Below are 22,732 nucleotides of genomic sequence, written 5' to 3'. Positions count from 1 at the left end.
CAACACACGTGACCTCATTTACACCATTCTTTTTGTTTGAAGTAGTTTAAAAGGTTTTGTGTTTATTATAATTTTAATAGAAATCAGTGTTTGAGTCATTAATATCATTCTATAAAAAGATCAGTGTGGTGAGAGTCACATTCGAGTCTTTTCACATAAACTGAGTTGATTAAGTAAAGAGTCTTGTGATAAAAAATGATCATAGGAACATTAAAGTTATAATAAATCATAGTACTTTGGATACTTTTGGTACATTTGAAGGCAAAAACGTTTGTACTTTTACTCGAGTGAAAGTTTAAAGGGACATTTTTACTGAAGTCAAATTTTTGAGTGTGTCTCTCTACTTTGACTCAACTACATGGCTTGTGTACTTCGTCTACCACTGTGAACTGTTCACATTAAACATTTAGAACCTTTCATTTACATTGACCCCGTGTGTGTGTGTGTGTGTGTGTGTGTGTGTGTGTAAATGTAAACCATTCTCAGTGATATTTGTGATAACCACATCAATATGTTTATACAAACTTTATTATAAAAGAAAGTAGAATAATGCAGGCAACAACAGTCAAATAGCAACAACATATAAAAAGGCACTGTAAAAAGTTAAAACGTTCTCACTAGTCAAGGTTCAAGCTCACAGAGCAAAAATATAAAAATCTATTCAAAATCGATCGTCTTAACCACAAATGTGGCAATTAAAATCAAGAACAGGAACTGACAGGAATGAAAAGTGCAAATTCGGCATAAAAATTGGGTGGAATAGCCAGCTAGAGTTTACACTTTACCACAAATATCATTTTAAGCGGGTATTTGAGACCAGTAAATGTACAGTACAAGTATATTTTCTAGCGTTACATAAGAACGGTCGGAGTTTGCGTTCCCGCGATTAGAATAATTCTTCAAAAACGGCACGCTTGAACTTGATCTTCTTGGCCTTTGGTCCCGCATCGAAATCCTCGAGCATATCTATGAATTGCTTTTCTACAAGATTTCTTTTCAGTGCTTGTATCCTGGATTTCAGTTCGACTTTTTCAGATTTCTGCTGTTTCTTACGTTTCTTTTTTGTGTCCGGAAAAAACTTGCTGCTCCACTCGTTGTAGACCTTCTGCTTAGCTGAAGGTGTGTCCGTGTAGCTCTTGGTACTCTTGGGGCTATTTGAAAGTGTGATGTAAGCAGGAGCCGTGGACAACGTCACCCTGTTGAAGCATTGGTGGTGGTGAACCTCTCTTTTTTTCCGGTTGCTGTTGTGTAATCCGTACAGTGCAAGTTTTTTCGTTGCTTTGTTTTGTCCGGTCTTGTCCTGGTTTGGGCCGGCGTTCTTGCGAGGTGTACTGTATAGCACTTGAAATTTAACAGGTGTTTGTTTCTTGCATGTGTCTTCATTAGTTTGGCCAGAACCTTGTTTTTTCAATGTGATTGGAGACTTGTTTTCTCCTCTTTTAACCCTTTTATCTTTGCAGCCCTGGTCATCTTTAGTAGAAGAAACGCTGAGGTCATCTGAGTGTGGTTTTGGGGCGCTAGCTTTTTTGACCACAATATCAGGAGTGAAAAGATCATCTAAGGTAGGAACTGATACGGTTTTGAAAACCTTTACAATTTTATGTGGATATTTGGGTGAAGAAACTTTTCCACTTGATGATTTGGTCATATTAGCCTCGATCGGCTCTGAAGCATCTGGAGAACAGTCTGCTTTCCTTATGTTAGCTTCACAGGTTGATGTACTTGAATAGTTGCGGCTACTCCATTCATTCCCATTTGGGTCTTGTTTGTCAGATGGCGAAGAAGGAGCATTCATTTGAGTTTTCCACTTGATGGAAGACTTTCTTAGTTCTCCTTTTTCTGTTGGTTCATCTTCACTATTCTGTCCATTTGGATGAGGCTTTGGGGAGCTAGTTTTAACAGCCTCAATATCAGTGGTGCAAAAAGCATCTCCTGCAGTTTTGGTTGGTTTTGACTTGTTGCACAGTGGAGAAATATCACCTGATTGGGTTTGGGGCTGCTCTGGAACTACTGGGGTTTTGATGTTTTGTGCAGGAGATGGAGCCTCTGGTAACTCTGGTGCCACTGAACTGTTCGTCTCGCAGACTTGTTCTTCAATTGGCATTGTTATGTGAACACTTTCAGTGCATTTCACTGCTGATTCATCACCAAGTGAGCTACAGCTCTCTGTTGCATCACCTGGTTCTGAGACAATACCTTCAAATGATTTAACCTCTGTAGTTCTAGGCTCTGGGCTGAACAGAGCTTCTTCCAGGTCTAGATCTAATAAAGGCGTCTCTTCCCAGCACCTGGAGCAAAACGGTTCACTGTCTAAGTCATTTTCAGTTACATGAGGGCAAGTGAATTTGATTCGATTGACTGAACTAGAGAATGCGTTGGCACTATTGTCTGGGGTGCCAGAAACCTCTGGTATTTTAACTTGACACAAATGAGAAGACTTGTTTTTCAAGTTGCAACCCTTTAAGCTGGTATCATCAGCATCAGAAGACAGAAGCAAATGTTGGAAGGTTTGGGAGTCCTTGCTGAAATCGAAATCAATAGAAAGATCTCCCTGCTCAACCATTTCAAAGGAAGAAACGTTTTTTTCACCGGCATCTCTGCAGACTTGCTCACATTCTGCTTCTCTGATGCTCTCGTTCAGGGGGTCTGCGATTTCATCTGACTGAAAAGTTTGTTCAAGACTCCTACTTTGCACTTGATGGTCCTCGAGGCTCTCATCTCCTTGCTTATTTGTGATTTTATCGGTTGATTCACTTTCACATACCATCACGTTTGAAATCTCTTTGTCGTCATTTTGGCAATCAGTTGTTGTAGAAGGTTCAGAATTAAGGTCCAGGGTGTTGAAACCTTCTTGTACAGCATAACTAGGAAGATTAAAGTCCATTACTGGTTCAGCAAGCATCTTTTCTATATCGGCTGGCTGACCATCAAGGTTCAACCACGAGGACCTGAACTCGTCAGTTGGCATTATTGTGTCGTCTTTCAGAATGTGGTAATGAGGTGCCAGCCTCATTAAGTCTTTGTGCTGAAGATATTGAAAAACCGCTGTCTCAATTTCCTTTGTGGACAGTGCAGACAACAGATTTATATACTCTGCCAGAAATGTTTGCGCACGTTTTAGTACGTTTCTTTTTCCACCACCCCAATACAGGTCCAAGAGACACTTTTCAAGATCTGCTACTGGTTTTTTCAGGGTTCCTTGTGTGCTTTCAAAATGCTTGAGCAAGCAAAGAAAGGAATTTTGCGTAAAAGTACCCACTCGAACTTCAGACAAATGGAATAAATCGGCATTCGATTTGGCGCCGTTGCCTTCGCTGTGGTCCTCTGGACTTTTTGATGTTGAAGCAGTGGAGCAAACCGAGTTCTGAGAGCTTATGTTTGACTGTGCAACGCCAGTGCTTTGAATTTCTGGTATTATAGTATCAACTGTAGATTCGTTTGTATGTTTGGGCAGACTGGGAGCATTTGACTCCACATTCTTGCCTGAGACTTGATCAGTTTTAAAAGGAATGCTCTCGATATTCATGTCTGGACTGGGGACCTGCTGAGAAATAGGTGGAACTACAGCGACTGCTTTATGAGATTGTAGAAACACTTTCTGCCACGCCGCAAACAACTCTTGATGTTTAGCTACATTCTTGGTGTGCTGCGCCTCTCCAAGTCCGTCGCTGCTTTTGGGTCCGTTGTTTCTCTGCAGCGTTGTTTCAGAGTTGGATTCTTGCCACAATCCTTCAGAGCTTTGAACGTCCAGGTTCAACTGATTCTTGCTTGACCTCGACTCTTTACTTTTTGCAGGAACACTCGAGTATGATCCAGATACTGTGGACTGGGTGGAGGTTGCCTTAGTAGTAATGTGACTTAGTGTTTGGCTCTGTGTAGCAAACCTGGCCTCGAGGCAGGACACAGGACTAGGGTCGTGTCTTTGAGGGGGCACTTGAGGGTTTTCCTTCTCTGTAAGCAAATCCATTAGGCTGGAGTGGAAGTAGGAGTTGCTGGTAGGGATGCTGGAAGACATTGTTACTTGAGAGGACATAGGAAGCGCAGTATTTCCTTTATTGAATTGTAGGCATTGTGGCTTTGTGTGGGTGTTGCCTTGATTAGCAGGTACAGCGAAGTGGCTTGTCTTGCTTTGATGTCCCGAAACTGGTAACGTATTGCTTTGTTGGGTCTGGACGCTGTCCTGATGTAAACTTAATGCTGTAATTTGGTTCATCGTTTGATTCGGTGGGGTTTTAATTACAGCATGCTGGCTTGTATATGATGGGGGATGTGGCAGGTTAGACCGTAAGCTTCCGTGATTTTTCCCGTTGAGGTTGAAATGACTGTAATAGACAGGATTGTTCTGGATTTGGGATGAATATTGAACCTGTGTCCCATTATAGTTTGAGTGGCTCGTACCAGTCGGAGAACTGTAATTCGGAGTAGTGTGTCTTTGTGTTTTAGCAGAGAGGTGATTAGCAAAGCTATATAAACCACCATTTCCATTTCCTTCTCTTATCTGACCTCTGGGGACTTCTTGCAATGTCTGATTGTCAGTCTGCATTCTTTTATGATGTCCATTCAAAGACTGGTGCTGAGGTAAAGCTGCCTGATGCGTCAGGTTCTTCTCCCCGGACGCAGAACTCGCATTGTTATAAAGAGAAGGGAAAAGAGGAGCGAAACTATTGGCATTAAATTTTGGCATATTATAATTCTGTTGAGGTACAGTATTTCCATTCCCATGCTGAGCAGCTGGAAAAGCAGATCTCGTCGAAGCTGAATTTGTAAAAAGCATCCGATTTTGGAAATCGCTACTCCTCGCTTGAGGCATCGGGCTCGACTGCAACTGAGAAGGCTGGCCGCTCCATGACCCTTGATATTGTTGTTGATTTTGGTGTTGCGAGATCCTCTGTTGGTGAATGTAATACTGCGTCTGTGGTGTAGAGCTTTGCATGCTGCTACAGGAAGTCTGTTGCGGTGAGCGCATTTGAAGCCCACCAGATGGTGTCTGATTGTAGGACTGCATGGTGACGGATGATCTCATCTCCCCCTAGCTGCTCAATGATGAGGTAGATTTGGACTGTTCCAAAAGAAAAGAAAAAAAGTCTTAATTGTAACGAATAAATGAAGCAAAAATTGCATTAATACATTACATTATAAAATAAACTACATCACACAGAAGCACAGCTGAATGATGGAGTCAGAAGGTTTAATGATTTGGCGATGTATAACAGACAGTAGAAAGTCTTCAGGATGAAGGAGTTTGCACTTTCTGGGTTCTTACATTTACATTTATAGTATTTGGCAGACGTCCCCTTATCCTGAGCAACTTACAGTTAGGGTTGTCAAATTCTGAGAATTTTCAAGACTGGAAACTTTCCACAGGAATTAACAGGAATATATGGGAATTAACCTAGAATTAATGGGAATAACCTGGAAATTTACCAGAGGTGAAAAGTAATGAATTACTTTTACTCGTGTTACTGTGATTAAATTACTTTTTTTGCGTACTTCTAGATTTTAGAATTTCAAACTTTTTATTATTTGTTTGTTTTGTTTAAAGTATTGTACTTAGCTACATTATAAATCATATCCATTACTGAGTAAAAAAAAAAAAATACTAATAAAAATAGCATAAGGAAAAATAATTCACACTCCAGAAACTACTGCGCTGATTGATGGGCGGAGAACAAACGTGCTAAACTCGCAAGAAAGAAAAAACGAAAGAGTGAGACGGACAAGACAGAAAGCAAAAGCTAAATGCAGTCAAATCGAAAGTTTAGAGTCAAGTCTTAGACTTAGTTATTAACTGTTTTTAGCTTATTAAAATCCTCTTATTTTCGTCCAGCCTCTTGCTTAAAGAAATACCCCATGCTTCCTTCCTCCCATCATTCCTTAACAGGATACAGCACTGAGTGGACTTTCCCCTGCACCGTCTCTCTTTTGACCAGACCTGGACATTTTACTGCCCAAGGGCCAAATCCGTCCCACTGACTACCCTTTAATACAATTACAAAACTTTTATTACAAATGCCACTATTGTTTTTCTTTACGAACGTCATCAGTGCACTTTTGTACGTCAGCGAATGTGTCAGACAGCTTCCAAGAAATAAGCTCTTGGTCCTCAACTATGTCAACTAATATAGAGAAAAAAAAAATTATGCAGAATGTTGAGTTTTCAACAAGGCATATATAGGATCTTCTCTCCCCTCGGTTTCGCTTATTTTCAGCCTGGTTCCATTAGAAATAAAAAATAAATGGTTGTGTCATACTGGCCTTAGTGTAGATTACGTTGCCTTATGAGAACATTCACAGGCATGCTATTGTGTGTCTTCTCTGGTTCTGACACCTGCACACAATAATCTTATATCCTGTTATTATATTGTTGACCTTCACTAACTTCTCTTTCTTCTCGCAAACGTTCCGGACCAGCTCCTAGGAGCATTCTTCAAAGACAGCTTTTTTCCAATTTTCAATCGGCAATTTCAACTCTACTCCCTAGCGGCCAAGGTTGCACGATTCATTGAGCACTTATCTGCCCCAATGGTTCCAGATAACCCCTACCTGCAAGGCACTTTCACACACAGACCTCGCCTGACCTCCCTGTTGTTTTCCACCAACAGGACACAAACTGATAATGAAGATACAGATGGTCTTCGCATACCTGCATCAACTCCTCCTTCTCTCTCTCTCCACCATCCCTATCCTTTCTACTGATCTCCTACTGACTATTCTCTAACTTCCCCCATTTTATCTCCCCCAATCAAGTTTCTCCAGAGTAACCCCCCTCCTGTGCATTCTTCCACCTCTAATCTTCTTAATTACTCTTCCATCATTAAATAAATTGGAGTAAAGTACAAAACTTCTCTCAACACTATGCTTTATGATTATTATTCAACCTTGTATTTTTTGGTTATGCCCAGAGGAGCAATCGTTTTTGGGAGCCAGGCCATTTGGCCCTACACTTCACTGGAACAACAGGGGAATTCCTCTCCTACCCTGGAATTCCCCCCCCTCCTTGGTTTTATTATATTTTGCCAGCTGTGACTGAACCACAAACCCTCACAACTAAATTATCCAGTGCATTAAAAAAAACTGGAAAAACTAGAATAACAGGGTTAGAAAAGTCATCAGTCGGCCGATTTAATACTTCATACAGAGACCTTTCGCTTTATTTCCTCCATTAATCTTTTTAGATATGTCTGTACTAGCTTTGCAGCTTGAGAAATATGTCCATTCTTCCCTGCAGAATTGCTCAAAATCAGTCAAATTTTGTGCTAAACAGCAATTAACTGCTCTCCTATAGTCCATAGATCGGATTTACCACTCAAGGACATTTATCTTTCTATCCTTATGCCACTGTGTTGTTCATTTGCCGGTTTGTTTAGGATTATTGTCGAGCTGGAAGGTGAATGATCTGCCCATCTTTAGCAATAGAGGGACATTGGATTTTCTCAAGAATTTGGATATACTTGCATATATTTGATCTTTAATCTTGACCAATCAACCCGAACCCACTGAAAAGAAACAACCACATATCATAATGCTGCCACCACCAGGATTTACAGTAGGTACGGTATGGAGTGATTTTGGGTAGTCAAGTCAAGTCTGTGTGCTACATTTACTTTTCGCCAAACATAGCACTTGGGGTTCAGTCCAAAAATGACAATTTTGGTCTCATCAGACCTTGAGCCAGAGCATCAGAGTCTTCTAGGTGTGTTTTTGCCGAGCACAAACTTTCTTGCCACCCTGCAATATTGGTTAGCTTTCTGTTAAGCTTGTGAGAGAGTTGTCCTATGCACAGACCAACCAGTCTCATTAATAAAGCCTTGTTAAAGTCATAAAGTCTTCCAAATTTACCTTTGGAAACTTGAGAGCGTCAGAACTCAAGAGGGCCTTTGTGAGGACTTGCACATTTGCAGGGTGGTTCAGAGCTCTGACTCTGTCCTGCTCTCAACTTATATTTTCCTGTAAACCTTGTAAGGATGATCAGATCTCTACATTAGGTCAGACCCTGAGAACTGCCATGTAACAAAACAAAAACGTTCTCATCTGAGGAGAAAATCTCTTTAATCCGGGGAGAGAAAGACATTTGTTCAGCTGCCCTTTCACCCTTCCTTAAGCCCCCTCTTTCCTCCTAGGGATATGGCCAGGTCATGGAAAGGTGACTTAGAAGTTCCCAGAATTCAAGCTACTATACTTCTGTATACTAGTGCAATTGGAGAAATGATCTCAGTCCCATATTAGTAGAACAGACCAAAAATAAAGATCTCAGGATTGAAGAAAATTCTGTCCTTCTGAGGTGACAGTTGTCTCGAATGAGATGGTTGGTTACCAAGCGTTGGTTTTATCCCTTAACGGTTTTTCAGGTCACCTCAAGTCCCATCGAAGAAGTTCCAAAGCTTTTATTGCTTTGAATTTACGAGTGTTTATGGTGGTTTGGGTATTTAAGGAGATTTGGCAAAAGACTCTGGGAAGCATCTGTAGTCAGAACTTCCCCCACAGTCTCTGTGTGTCTCTACTGCCAGGTACGAAGTCTGTTTGCAGTTTACAAAAGAATTGGTATTGTTGAACTATTTGTTTTTATGCTGATCATGTTGTGTAACCTTTTTATTTACTTCTGTTATTTGTTCTAAAATTGACTGTGGTTTATTGCACCCAAAGAACTCATTGTAAATAAGATCATTACAGATAATAATCTCTAAACACTATGTTTTACTGAGACCTGGACTAAACCAAATGACTATATGGGTCAAAACGTGTCTACACCATCACTATATGCTCATAAGCATGAGCCCCCTCAAACTGGCTGTGGGGGAGGTGTAGTAACCATTTATAGTGCTTTTCTTAATGTTAGTCAAAGATTTGGATTCAGATTTAAATCATTTGAAGTTCTCGTTCTTAATGTTGTACTTTCCGACATACATAGAACACCCCTACTATCTTTTGCTCTGGCCACCGTGTACAGACCCCCAGGGCCCTACGTTGATTTTTTTTCAAGAGTTTGCTTGTTTTCTCTCAAACCTCTTGATAAATTCTGATAAAGTGCTGCTAGTAGGAGATTTAAATATTCATGTGGATGATGTAAATGATGCCCTAGGACTATCATTTGTGGAATTAACTCTTTTGGGGTTAAACAAAACATCACCAGAACGACTCATCATTTTAATCCCACACTAGACTTAATAATATCCCATGGAGCAGACGTTACTGATATCGATATTTTACCTCAGAGTGATGACATCACAGACCATTACCTCATACTGTACACACTACCGGTAGAGCAGATTAGCTGCGTCCCACCACGTTACCGACATGGTAGGACTATTGTTCCGACCACTTAGGACAGATTCACAAATAGCCTGCCTGATTTATCTCAATTTCTCACTAAACCTCTAAATGCGAATGATCTTGAAGAAATTACTAACAACATAGACCTTATCCTCACTAGCACTAGACACCGTTGCCCACATCCAATTAAAAAATATTAGAGGAAAAAACACCTGCACCATCGTATAATAGTCATACGCATGCCCTCAAGAGAACAGCCCAAAATCTGGAAAGAAAATAAAGGAAATTTAAATTGGAGGTATTAAGAATTGCGTATAAATACAGTATGCTCAGCTACAGACAGGCGCTAAACGCTGCTCGAGCTATATGCAGGCATTAAAGCTGGTTTAAATCCTACCTGTCTGATCGTTACCATTTTGTAGATTTAAATGGAGAACTATCCAGGTTATTGCATGTAAATTATGGTGTGCCACAAGGTTGAGTTTTAGGACCCCTGCTTTTCACAATATATATGCTTGCCTTGGAAAATATTATTAGAAGGCATGGGATTAGCTTCCACTGTCATGCTGATGATACCCAGCTATATATCTCATCAAAACCAGGCGATACAGCTTAATTGGCTCAGATAACCAAGTGTATTAAAGAATTAAAAGATTGTATGACGCATAACTTTCTATTATTAAATTCTAATACGACAGAGATGCATTATTAATAAACAAGCTTCAGTTAGTTCAGAATGCAGCAGCCAGAGTTCTCACAAGGTCGAGAAAATATCACCATATAACCCCAATCTTATCGTCCCTACACTGGCTACCTGTTAAGTTTCTAATCCACTACAAACTACTGCTTCTTACTTACAAAACTGTGATAATTTGGCTCCATGTATCTATCCAGTCTTCTAACACGCTACAATCCGTCACTCCCCTCACATCCCACCTCATGAAGAATGTGGACCTTTAAAGAAGTAGATGGCAACCCCGCAAAATCCTGACCCATCTAGAGACGTACTAGCGCCATTTGGATTCCACGTCATGTGGAGTTTGGACACCGGACCTCTTTGAGTTTTTAAAGGCTCTGGCATGGAGAAGCTGGTGTTGGATCTGTGATGATCTCAAAATGTTGAACTATTTTATGAGTTGCTCAGTAGCTCCCGGTTCCATAAACTCAAATGACTGTATAAGACTGTAAAAAGAACATCGCTTATAATCTTACATTCCAGTACTCATGTTAGTTCTCACTCTCCAGTGTTCTGTATTGTTTAAAGATTTATGATCACACTCTTGATGTCACCCAAATGAGGATGGGTTCTCATAACATTTAAGGGGGGTTTTCCTGCCACAGTCGCTCCAGTCTTCATCATCAGAAATAAACACACATCATTCACATTTATTCTTATATTCTGTAAAGCTGCTTTGATACAATGTCTATTGTAAAAAACGAAATAGATATAATCTTGACTATACTTGATTAATGCCTGGCAAATAAATGTAAAATTCTTAAATAAATCTGAAATTTCCAACAATTGAAGAGATTTTCCAGACCTGGGTGAGAAGGTGCAAGCTTCAGCTTTTTTGCAGTCGATCAGCATGTTCCAATGAGCTTTTAGAAGGTACTTCCCCAAACAGCAATGGCAAATGCCAACCGAAGTCCACAGTTCACTCTGAAGTCCCCTCAATTTATACTCATGTTTCCTAAGCTCCTCCCATTTTTAATTTACATACATCTCAGAAATGTCCCCTTATTTTCAGAAAACTCCTCCTTTTCTAATTTACATACCATGTTAGCATTTTACATAATGTTTTCCTCAGAAACTCCCTTTTTCCTCCCCTTTCTTGGAATTCCCCTTATTTTTCAGTTACTGAAGTACACCAGTTCGTTTGAAAAGAACTTGTGAGGGACAAATAGGTATAGTAAACATCCAAAAACAATAGAAATCACACTGCCACCTAGGGGTGCAACATAGCAACTACCTTACATCAGCATACAACAACAAATTGTAATTGATTTATTTAAAGGTCAAATATGTTTTGTGGCTTGAGGAGAGAGAGGTTCCGCTCTTTTCTTACAAGTTAAATGATTTACCAAAAATGGATGCAGGGTATGAATTAAAAGGAAACGATTGGTTTAGGTCAGCGTGAGGGGTGAGGGTTTGGGGACCACTGGTTTAGGTAATAAAAAGTGTCCTTATATGCATAACGACTGAGCGTCTGCCTCTCAAATGTCTCCATATTTAAATAACAACAGAAGAACATTTAAATCCTCACAGCATTCAATATAATCCCAGCTCTCTAGACCTAGGGACGAAGAAGAACTTTATCAACAACAATAGAAGTGTGAAGTCTTGTGTTCTTAGTGCGAGATTAGTGCTTTACACCACTGAATTGCCCTCAGCCCCTCTCCCATGTCATTAGCATGTCCTGCTAATAGTTCTGTCCTGCACTGTATTGCAAAGAGACCACAAGAATAGCAATATATAATGAGACAGTTATCGTTTTAATAGAGTACAAATTGTACCTTGCACAGATTAAGCTTGTAAATGAGCAAAAAAAAAAGCATAATGTTAATATTTTAACTGCTTCCTGTATCACATAGTCCTTTGGTGTTGGGAGTCTGTAAGGATAAATAGAACACAAGAACACAGTACATGACCATGTCCGGCTTAACTCTTATATAGTATTTTCCTTATATAGTAAGGAATGTAGAATAAACCATGACTGTAAGTAAAATTATGTGGCTAACACACATCTGGTTTACATTGTTTTGGACGTATTACCAAATAAGAGAGTTCTAGCTCAGTTTTTTTTTCTGTCTGCATATATACTTGCATGTTTCCTGAATTATAGCAAAGAACGTAGATGTTATCTGATATCTTTCTTGATATGAGTCAGTGATGATATCACAAGGCACCGTCGATCGCATCACAGATCGCAACGTAACCACCTTTTGTTTGGCACACTATTGCCAGGCTCATGTCACCCTCATGAGATAATCACCTGGAATGGTTTTCCACCTATCTTGAGGAGTTCCCAGAGTTGAGTGGTGACTTGCCCATCACACGAAAGACAGGGGTTTGATTCCCTGTACGGGCCAGTAATTATTTCAGAAAATTCTTTACAAAACATTCATTCCCGACATTAGTTGGGTTTTCCAGTATCAATGCTGTCAGAATAATCCTTTTCAAAAAGACTCCAAGCCAATCTGAGAGCATACTCACGACATGTCTGAGATGGTCTGTAATCAAACAACAAGCCGCCTTCTTTTATACACATTGAGCAACCGTGTTTACCATTAATTTTGGAAACTCCCCAAAATTTAGCCTTCCCTGATTAACATTAGCTTGGGAAAGTCCCACATTTTTGCCTTTACTAATTACTTTCATTTTTCAAATATCCTTCCTCAATACGTCATAAGAGTTTGTCTAGACTACTATCTACCATTAACTTCAGCCGGTTGAGAGTCGGACCAAAAAAATGAAGGAACATCTACAGCCGTCTACTTCCTTGTTATGTTTCATTCTTTGCTTTTTACCCCTGAGCAGTATTCTCATTCATCGCTCATCTGACCATATGTAAGTACCCTACTTCTTTTTCAACTTTGTATCGCACGCTTTTGTGACTTGTTAGTAATTTAAGGAGTACATTATTCTGCGTAAGTGATCAAATTACCTCATATTAATACTAAAATATTATCTTTAGTCAGCCAGGTGCTTCTCTGCACAGCGTCATCCATCTCAAGGTCTTCGTGTCTTCACTAAAGCGACGTTATCTTTAATTTTTACTTTCGCATGTGGCTGCTGATTTTTTGCTGTGTCTGGAAACTTTGGTTCTTCCACACCTGCTCCTGACGGATGAATGTTGCCATCATACCTTCTAGTACGTGTCTGACGCTTCTACCCAAACGGCTGTCCGTCACCCTTACTCAACCCCATCTCCGGAGTATGATAACGCCAGCGTCGCTTCATGCATCAGTGTGGATGGACATGATTATAGGCTAGAGCTGCAACAACTAATCGAAAAAATCGATAATAATCGCTAATGAAATTTGTCGTCAACGAACGTATTTGGCGTGCTCAAGTTACGGGTTAGCATGACGGTAAGATAATACAGGCACCTTTATGCATGTATCATTTATTATACAAAATGAAATTAATTATATATTTTAGATGCTTATATCTTCACAAAATGTCTATTTTTTTTCAAAACAATGCATCATATTTTATGTTGATTATTTTAAGCATAGTTGTCAACTTGCCATCTGCAAAGTACAATACAAATGTTGATTTAAAGAATTTGCTTCATACTTAAATGCTGTTGTTTTTACAGAAAAAAATTTACTCGGCATGGGAATTTGTTAAAGGAGAAATCCCTCATGCATTCAACAAGCCGCCACTATAAACTTGAAAATGTCTAAATTAAAGATAGTTACATTCAATATGTGGCTTTTGCATTTTTTATGTCGACTTTTATACATAAATACCCTAAATTAGGGTTTCATATAGTTATACTAAGCAAAACATCTAATAAATAAATAAATATATAAAACGTTTTATCAGATTAATGGCGAGGGAGGGGGGGTTTGGGGATAATCGTCTGATTAATCGATTATCAAAATAACCATTAATTCAATTCAACTCAATAAATTTTTATTTGTATTGCACTTTTAACAATGAACATTGTCTCAAAGCAGATTTACACAGATAATGTGGTGATTAAAAGTGAATATGTTCTTTATAAGTGTAAGTTTGTCTCTGATGAGCAAACCGGCGGTGACTGTGGTGAAGGAAAAACTCCCCGAGCCGGCATAAGGAAGAAACCTTGAGAGGAACCAGACTCAAGAGGGAAACCAGTCCTCATCTGGGTTGCACCGAATGTCCATTTATAGCAGATATAAACGATGTTGCAGGGTACAGTGATGGTGATCAGAACCAAAAAGTAGTCCTGAGTCAATGTAGCAGTCTGTTGACATTAACTACAGTCCAATCCATCCTCAAAACTCCCGTTCTTACTCCGGAATTTCATGGAATTACCCAAGGCGCAAGAAGAAGTAGTAAACCTCCCCAACTCTCTACCGCGACTTTTTATAAGTACACCTCTGCATAACATTGTATCCTTATTAACATTAAAGAGAACACCGTGATTGGGGTGTAATGTCTAAGTGACACCTTAATTTATTTGGCTTCATGCTGCTAACATTTTTAGACACAGTAAACATACCGATCTTTCTCCATCTCCCACCGTAGTCACAGTGAAGCCAAGTACAGGAAACCACACTGCCTGATGGAACAGGAATTTTAGAGAACTCAAGTACACCTTAAGGAACTGAGCACTTGTTTAAACTAACGGCTGCTGGACAAGACAGAATATATAAACCTTAGAGAAAGCACTCAAAGGGGGTGCAATTGCTGAATAAAGGATTTTGATGTTATCCTGACTCCATATCATTATTTGACGCAGAGAGAGTAGAGAAATTTCTACGACACACCTCCTCCTCCATGCTTCACAGCGGGAACCATGAATTCAGGAGTTTGAACTCATCAGACCAAAACTATCTAATGTCCATTCCCTAAAATGTGTCGGTCACTTGAATTTTGAGAGGTATTAAATGTACATCAGCGGTTTCTTAAACTTTTACAAAACAATGCTAGATAGTGACACATGCTGTATTAATGCTATATATAATATAATTATTATAAGGATATAGATATATAGATATATATATATATATATATATATATATATATATATATATATATATATATATATATATATATACATACACAGTGGTATCTTGATTTGGTTTCCAACCCTCAAAATGACACCCCGTTTTTTATGTTTCATGTTATTAAATTAGGAAAATACATTTCTAAATAACAAATCTTGTATAAAAACATAATAGAAAGAGCATGTAAAGATATAATAAAGTTTTATACAGTGTATTTACCCTGGGGATGAGACATCAACTAACGAAGACGCTGGCGGGGGTGGAGGTAGAGGCGAGAAGCGGCGGATGAGGAAAGACTCGTTTTTTTTACTATCACTACTGTACACTACGTATCCCTAAACTTTATATTTTTTCTTCTTTGCGTATCTTAATTTTCGTCATCTATCTTCACTTTCTGGCTTCGCTTCGCCATCTAGCAGCGGCGTCTCGAGCTCGTACCTCAATTTTTGCTCGCGTAACAAAGCAAAAAATCGGCCAAGTGACCGCTCGTACCTCAGAAAACTCAAACAGTGCACTCGTAGGTCAAGGTACCACTGTGAATGAATTACGCTAAGTAAAACTGGCATAAACTAAAACACATCAAATCTAATTATAGCTAATTTGGGCAATCTCAAATATAAAACATTCTTGATTGTTGAACACTTTTTCGTTTATATATTAATTAATTTACAAAATGAAAAGTATACGAACAGAATAAAAAATCTAAATCAGATTAATATTTGCTGTGATCGTCTTTTCAATTTTTAGACTTGCACACCTTTTACACTTGCACAAACTCAGGTAGGATCAGTACCGAGTGTATGATTAACAAACTATACCAAGCAGCTGCTAATAAAAATCAATTACATTTTAGTGACTAAGCACTGATACATTGAAACTGAAGGCAGAAAAATGGCAGCAGGTGTGTTAATGAGTATCTGCAGGCAACAGTGAAGCATGGTGGTGGTTTCCTCTATGTTTGTGCTGCATTTCTGCAAATTGAGTTGGGGATTTGGTCAGGACTATAGGTGTCCTCAATGCTGAGAAAAACAGGAAGATACTTATCCATCATGCAGTACCATCAGGGCGGCATTGATTGGCCCAAAATGTTTTCTGCAGTAGGACAAAGTACCCAAGCATACAACTAATGTCATTCAGCCCTATCTTCAGAGTAGAGAAGAACAAGGTCAAGTCAAGTTTATTTCTATAGTGCTTTTCACAACAGACATTGTCTCAAAGCAGCTTTACAGAAATCAACAGTCAAGGTGAACGGTTCAGAGGTGTTGGTTGTTTGGCCTCCAACAACAAGTCCTGATCTCAACATAATGGAAATGTCTTGCTGAAAGATGGATGGATGGATGGATGGATGGATGGATGGATGGATGGATGGATGGATGGATGGATGGATGGATGGATGGATGGATGGATGGATGGATGGATGGATGGATGGATGGATGGATGGATGGATGGATGGATGATGGATGGATGGATGGATGGATGATGGATGGATGGATGGATAAAACAAAAGCTTGGTTCCTCAACTACTATCTCCAGTCAAGGTCACTATACTGCACTTTTCTCCTGGTGCAGCTCGAGTTTCATTCCCCTGCACGTCCTTCATATAATTTATACCAGTAACAGAACAGATTGCTCACTAATTCTTCTACACGAAACCCTTTTTCGCATCCTACATTGGTGTAGCAAATTAGTTTGCAAAAAGGGAAATATCTACGAGTAATTATAACAGGTTATAGTCAATTAGAAATATTTCGATTAGGTCTTAACGGTAATAGAATCAATGTTACAATTATTTGATCTGTTCGTTCACAGAGCAAACAGTATCATCATTTATCAGTTCTAAGAAAGGTTATCTCCCCGAGAAAGAAACAACTCCCTACTTTATACCAGACTAGCTGTAACTTAGCATGTAGCAGAATCAGTGTTCAGTGACTTCGAATTGTGAGCAATTAATTGAGAAAATCACTTGTGAATATAAGGCGTTTAATGAATGGGACTACAGGTAACATAAGACTAAACTCAATACAAACATACAAGTATATAGAGAGGGAATAGGCAATACAAGGCACGAGGCAATTTTGAGCAGGAAAACGTTTCTTTGTCTCCGTTTAAGGCCCATTTGCATGTTTACGGCTGAAGTTTTACCCAAAGTATAGTAAAAACAGCATGGTACACTTCATAAATCACATAGCATACACAATTTTTTAGAAAAGAAAAAGCGAATCATTTTGATACCAAGAAAGAAATGGATAAACAGCATTAAGGCGAGATACATTGATACACCTGGACATAAGCCTTTAGAGTGTAACTAATTAGGCTGGGCTAGTGTGTGTGTGTGTGTGTGTGCTTGTGTTGTGTATTGGAAGGATAGGGGGGTTATCCATTAGCACCCAGACATTTGGGTGACTGTCTTGACATTGGAATGTCTGAAGATAGGTGATGAGACCAGAGAACTGTCCTATTTAGTGTCTTTTGGGACACTTAGGCATGAAGCCCCAATTTAATTGTAGACTTTGAAGCCCAGTCTGTAATTTATAATCAAAAGTCAAAGGTTAAAAGGGATGTCTGGGACATGAAACCCAACTGATTAACAAATGCTCCTACGCTGGTCAAGCCAAAAAGTATTATAAAATCCAGTATACTGTTAGAAATAATAAAAAATTAAAAAACATTTATCCATCCCTCTCTATCCCAAATTTCATTTAGTTTTTCCCCCATTCAAAATTCCTAATAGGTTTTGTTTTTCATACCTTTGGTTTCCCTTAATTTTCACCAAACAATCTTCCTGATAGATATATTATATATATATATATATATATATATATATATATATATAAAACTTTATCTCAGCTGGCACAATCTTTTAAGTCATTTAACTAAACCAGACCTTTTTATAGATCTCCTTTTTGGATTTATATCTTTGGCCTATTCATTAATATGTGCAAGCTTCCCTTTATTTTATCAATTATAACAAAATAAGATTTTGCTACTTCCAATATTTATTTATTATTTCATTACTACTTTTTATTATTGCAACTATGTACTGCATTACTTATGTGTATTAGTGTTAGTACTGGTTAGAGGTCAACCGATTCATCGGTTTGCTGATCAATCAAAAACCAATAGTTGCTGGAACTATTGGCAAAATTCCATACCGATAGTTTTTCCGGGTACGAGAGAGGCCTCTACAGCCGAATCACTGATGTCACGTGCTGTTAATATGAATTGTCTTTTTTTACTCATTTTGCATGTTACTGTATTTATTTTATTTGGAATGTCTTTTTGTATGTTTAAATGTGTGTCTTATTTTCCACACTATTTATCAATAAAAAATTTTATATTCATATTTATTTCATTTTTATGATTGAGAACCTTTTTAAATTTTTTGTAATAAAGTTTCGTACTAATTTACATGCAGCGTTATGTTAATTAATTAATTAATTAATTTATTTATTTTTGAATTACCAGTAGCTATTAACCTAGCTATTGTATCAGTAAAATCCACGTCAAATCGGTTGATCTCTAGTAATGGTCTACTGGGTGTACGTGTGCATATGAGACCACATATATTTGCCGTTGCTATGCTAACACTGGGAAATTGTCATGGCTAATTATTATCAATAGCAACACGTCCAATAACAAGTAAACTAAAGTTCAGGATTCAGAGTTGTGGTGTCAAATTATTAGCAGAAATAAAGCCAGGCAGTTCCATGGAAATACACAAAACCAGTGCTGTTAGTGTTAAGATGAGCCGCACACTGATTCTCTAAACACATTCCTATGTTGTTTATTTAGTGTCTATATGGTCTTTACGATGAGAGTCTGAAAGGTATACAGGAAGTCTTTATCTGGGCTCACACATCTCCACTTATTGTGTCTTCTAACCCAAACAGGAACATTTGTAGGTCAGTTTTTTCCAATATATATATACACACACACGTCTGTTATCTGCATTAAACAGGCCCTAAATCATAAATGATTTAAAGTGGCCATTGTTAGTGTTAAGATGAGCCGCACACTGGTTTTACTTGTCTGTTATCCGCATTAAACTGAAGAACATTTGCGCCATGCTGTGATTCTTCCCTGATCAGAAAAGGCACCACAGTAGATCGTGGATCGCATGGAAAACCTCTCCAAGAATTAAGTTTCGTTTTGGCATGATACATATCTAACAAGTCCACACACAGTCTTGATCTACCATCTTCAGCCATCTGTGTAAAATGTGTCTCAGCATCAACTTCAACTTTTGGCTTTCTGAAACATTTATTACTCTACAAAACCCCCATCAAGAACAAAGTATGTTGTACTGATTCCACTTACCTATTAAGTGCTGCTTTGTGTATACTGACTTGGCTCTGCACCAGACAAAACATCTCATGCATTACAAAAACAAACGATAGTGGACAGGATAAAAGTTTAAATGCAACAGAAGATGCCAGGACATCTTAACCGCCCCCCCGTGCATTTGGCTGTAAATTTAGCTTTGAAGAAACTTCACCCTTACAGATAACTCCTGTCCTTTTACCCTATTAAATCACACCCAGGCTCTCCTACAAATCCTGGGCTCCAGCAGGGACTTTGATTATGACCCCACTAGCCTTACTGATTACAGCCAATAGTTTATAGTGTCTTCACAGGAACCATGCCATGTTTATCAGAAGACCACCAGAATGTTTGTCAGACATCCTCAACCGAAGCGAGATAAAATTGTAATTGAGCGATAGGAGCTTTGTCGAGCAGTGGCAGTTATATATACATATACACATGTATATATAGTATTTATACATACGTTCTATGACTCCTTGTGAGTATCAAAAAATGGTGAGGTTTTGACTCTCCTTTTGATGGTTCCTTTTTCAAGGGGAATTGTACATGTACTATACTGTAAACTCAATATAAATTGTGAATTACTTGTCATAAATGTTTTATTTACTACTTTAATTGAAGAATACAATAATAAAATAGTTTTTTAAACATTATGTAATTTATTGGTACAAACCCTGTTTTGAAATGTTACTCCGAACTTTTAAGCCACTTGCAGCTTCTTGCAAACTGTCAGATTTTTCACGAGTTGCTCTCAGTCCGAGTCCAAATTAAAAGTCGCAAACTATCAAGGTCGCGAGAGTCAAGGTTACACTGTATATATGCAAGTATATGTACTGCATGTGTATTTATCTGCACTTGTCACTTTGTACAATTGCTACTATTTGCACTCCTGGTCGATGCTAAAAATCAAACTCTTGATGTCACCCAAGTGAGGATGGGTTCCCCTTTGAATCTGGTTCCTCTCAAGGTTTCTTTCTCATAACATCTAAGGGAGTTTTTACTTCACCACAGTCGCCACGGCTGCTCATCAAGTGCAACTGGGAGTTTCTGTAATCCAAACTAATTCCTTTCAAGTGCAAACATTGAGCTAGCACAAACAACTTCTTGATTGCTCGGTCGTGAAAACTTGTTACCAAAAGAAACAAATTCAGTAAGAAAAAAAAAAAAGAGAGTTTAGAGTCCAGAGTTCTGGCGTCAAAGAAGAAGAACTTTATTCAGCAGAAACAAAGTCGAGAGTTCTATGCAAGATCACCAAAACACAACACATCCTCTATCCCACAGTCAATTACTAGCCTCAAATAATTATTTCCTGTTCATAGCCTTCTAATACAGAAACCACCCCAGACCACGACCATCTATTCCTCTGACGCAATTATTACTCCTGACAGAAGTTGAAAGTGAAGTACATTGCTTCAGATATGTTGAGTCTAACATCATCAACATCAGTGAAGGTCACGCTTCGGCGTTTTCTTGGTTCTAGGTTCATTAGTGTAAGGCGGAAAAAAAAAAAAAAAAACAAGAACATTTACATTCTCTTGTACTTTACTTTAATATACACAGTATTTCAACAATAGCACGCCACTTGATTTAACACTGTTTCACTGTCATTTTGCTTTATTCTCAAAATTCTTTCCTTTTTTTAATTATACATTGATAAAGACAATCAGTCAGAGTCAGAAACTCTCTCTCTGTTTGCTTTCAGCATGTTTATATTAGATTTTGTTCTTTTTTTCAAGAATGCAACGCGTACTAGTATTTCGTTCATCAGAAGTCAAAGAACTTCCAATGTCTTAGCAGTTTTAAATCCAGATAGACGTTATTAACAAGGGAACAAGTTCGGGGAACGTCTCCACGATGGGTCAGAAGCGGGTGTAGAAGACACCAAAGTTTCCAGCAAAAAAAAATTAATAAAATCAGCCCCATGCGAAAGTGGGAATTGACGATAGTGTCGTTTTAGTGAATTCAAATTTTGGGGTTAATAGTAATCAAAGATGGTCAATGTGTATTAAAGACACTACGTATAACCAAAATTAATTGATTAAATAACTATAAATCGATCAGTTCTAATAATATCAATAATCTAATCATTGAATATTTAAGCAGCAGAATAGCATTGAGCTGTTATTTGAGCCGAAAGAGTCGGTTCTTTTTGGTCAGCTGAGTCAAATAACACGACTCACAAAAATAATGGCCGTTTTAACGTAATATTGCGAAACCCCATTATGTAATTCAGTTCTCTTACAGTATTATGCCTAAATTAACTAATGTCTGTGCTTATATTGCTGAAGCTCTCAGCGGAAATTATGTCAAGGAATCTGAATCGATCCGAATGACTCGTTTGAATGACTCGTGTCAATCCGACTCCTTTCGTTCCTCTACAAATTCCAAACACGCATCTGACCATTTTTTATATAAAGCAAATAAAACACGCTTTCATTTCAAACACGATGCTGTGAAATGGAAATGTCTGATCAAACATTTTGACTCCTCGAGTCAGATGAATCATGATTTCAGTGCACACACACACACACACACACACACACACACACACACACACAAATTAAAAAAGATTCCTCCTCACCAAGCTTACACACATGCTTTGCATAGATGGTTTGAGCAGAGGAATTTATTTTGAAGCAAAAATAAAAAAAAATTATCAAGAAATGAGAAAATCTCACACAACTAATATAAAATTGAAAAATTCAATAAAAATTAGGGGGAAAAAACGATACAAAAATTTAAGATGCAGATAAGATTGAAGTCTAATTTCCAATTAGCACAGATATATACATATAATTATATATACACATAATTATTATAAATCTTTTTTTTTTTTTGCACACAAAATGCTTACTTACAGATGCCCACAACGACTTCAGCATTCACTTGGTGATAATCCAGTCTGTGATCCACCCATGCGCACACACACACACACACGCACGCGCACATACACACATGCACACACTAACTCTTACACACACCTACACATGCACACACACCCTCCCACACACCAACTCTTACACACACCAACACACACCCACGCACATGCACACACACCCTCCCACACACCAACTCTTACACACCAACACACACCCACGCACATGCGCACACACACTAACTCTTACACACACCCACATATATGCACACACACTAACTCTTACACACCCACACATATGCACCCACACTAACTCTTACACACACACATGCACACAAACTAACTCTTACACACACGCGTGCTCATTCTTTCTTCTTTTGAATTTTAACCACCTCCTCCTAGTCTGCTTTTAGACCCGCCCACTTCGAGACGTCATGATGTTTGCAACGCTTTGAACTTTAGCCATTTAGTTATTTCTCTTCCCATCTGAAGACCAAAATCCCCACCCCCCCCCAAAAAAAAAAAAACCAAAACAAAGCACTG

The 22,732-nt window shown here is 38.5% G+C and overlaps 1 protein-coding gene across 2 annotated transcripts; it reads right to left on the bottom strand.

Annotated features, from left to right (window-relative positions):
* Positions 1 to 510: 510 nt before the first annotated feature.
* LOC124400797 lies at positions 511 to 22,346 on the bottom strand. 2 transcript variants are annotated; one of them, XM_046872562.1, is made up of 2 exons: positions 22,173 to 22,346; positions 511 to 5,059 (listed from the first exon to the last, which is right to left on the bottom strand). In XM_046872562.1, the coding sequence occupies exon 2, from the start codon at positions 5,021 to 5,023 to the stop codon at positions 887 to 889; it is 4,137 nt and encodes a 1,378-aa protein (XP_046728518.1). In that variant the 5' UTR covers positions 5,024 to 5,059; positions 22,173 to 22,346; the 3' UTR covers positions 511 to 886. The 2 variants fall into 2 exon arrangements, with proteins under 2 accessions (XP_046728518.1, XP_046728519.1); XM_046872563.1 differs by lacking the exon at positions 22,173 to 22,346 and adding an exon at positions 10,812 to 10,917.
* Between the last annotated feature and the right edge of the window lie 386 nt (positions 22,347 to 22,732).

This window comes from Silurus meridionalis, chromosome 18, assembly GCF_014805685.1.
Source record: "Silurus meridionalis isolate SWU-2019-XX chromosome 18, ASM1480568v1, whole genome shotgun sequence".
Lineage (NCBI taxonomy): Eukaryota > Metazoa > Chordata > Actinopteri > Siluriformes > Siluridae > Silurus > Silurus meridionalis.
This window is presented reverse-complemented; position numbering and strand designations above follow the sequence as displayed.

Bases quoted from the DNA above. Each gene is read 5' to 3' on its own strand.
- LOC124400797 (XM_046872562.1), bottom strand. From the start codon at position 5,023: ATGAGATCATCCGTCACCATGCAGTCCTACAATCAGACACCATCTGGT.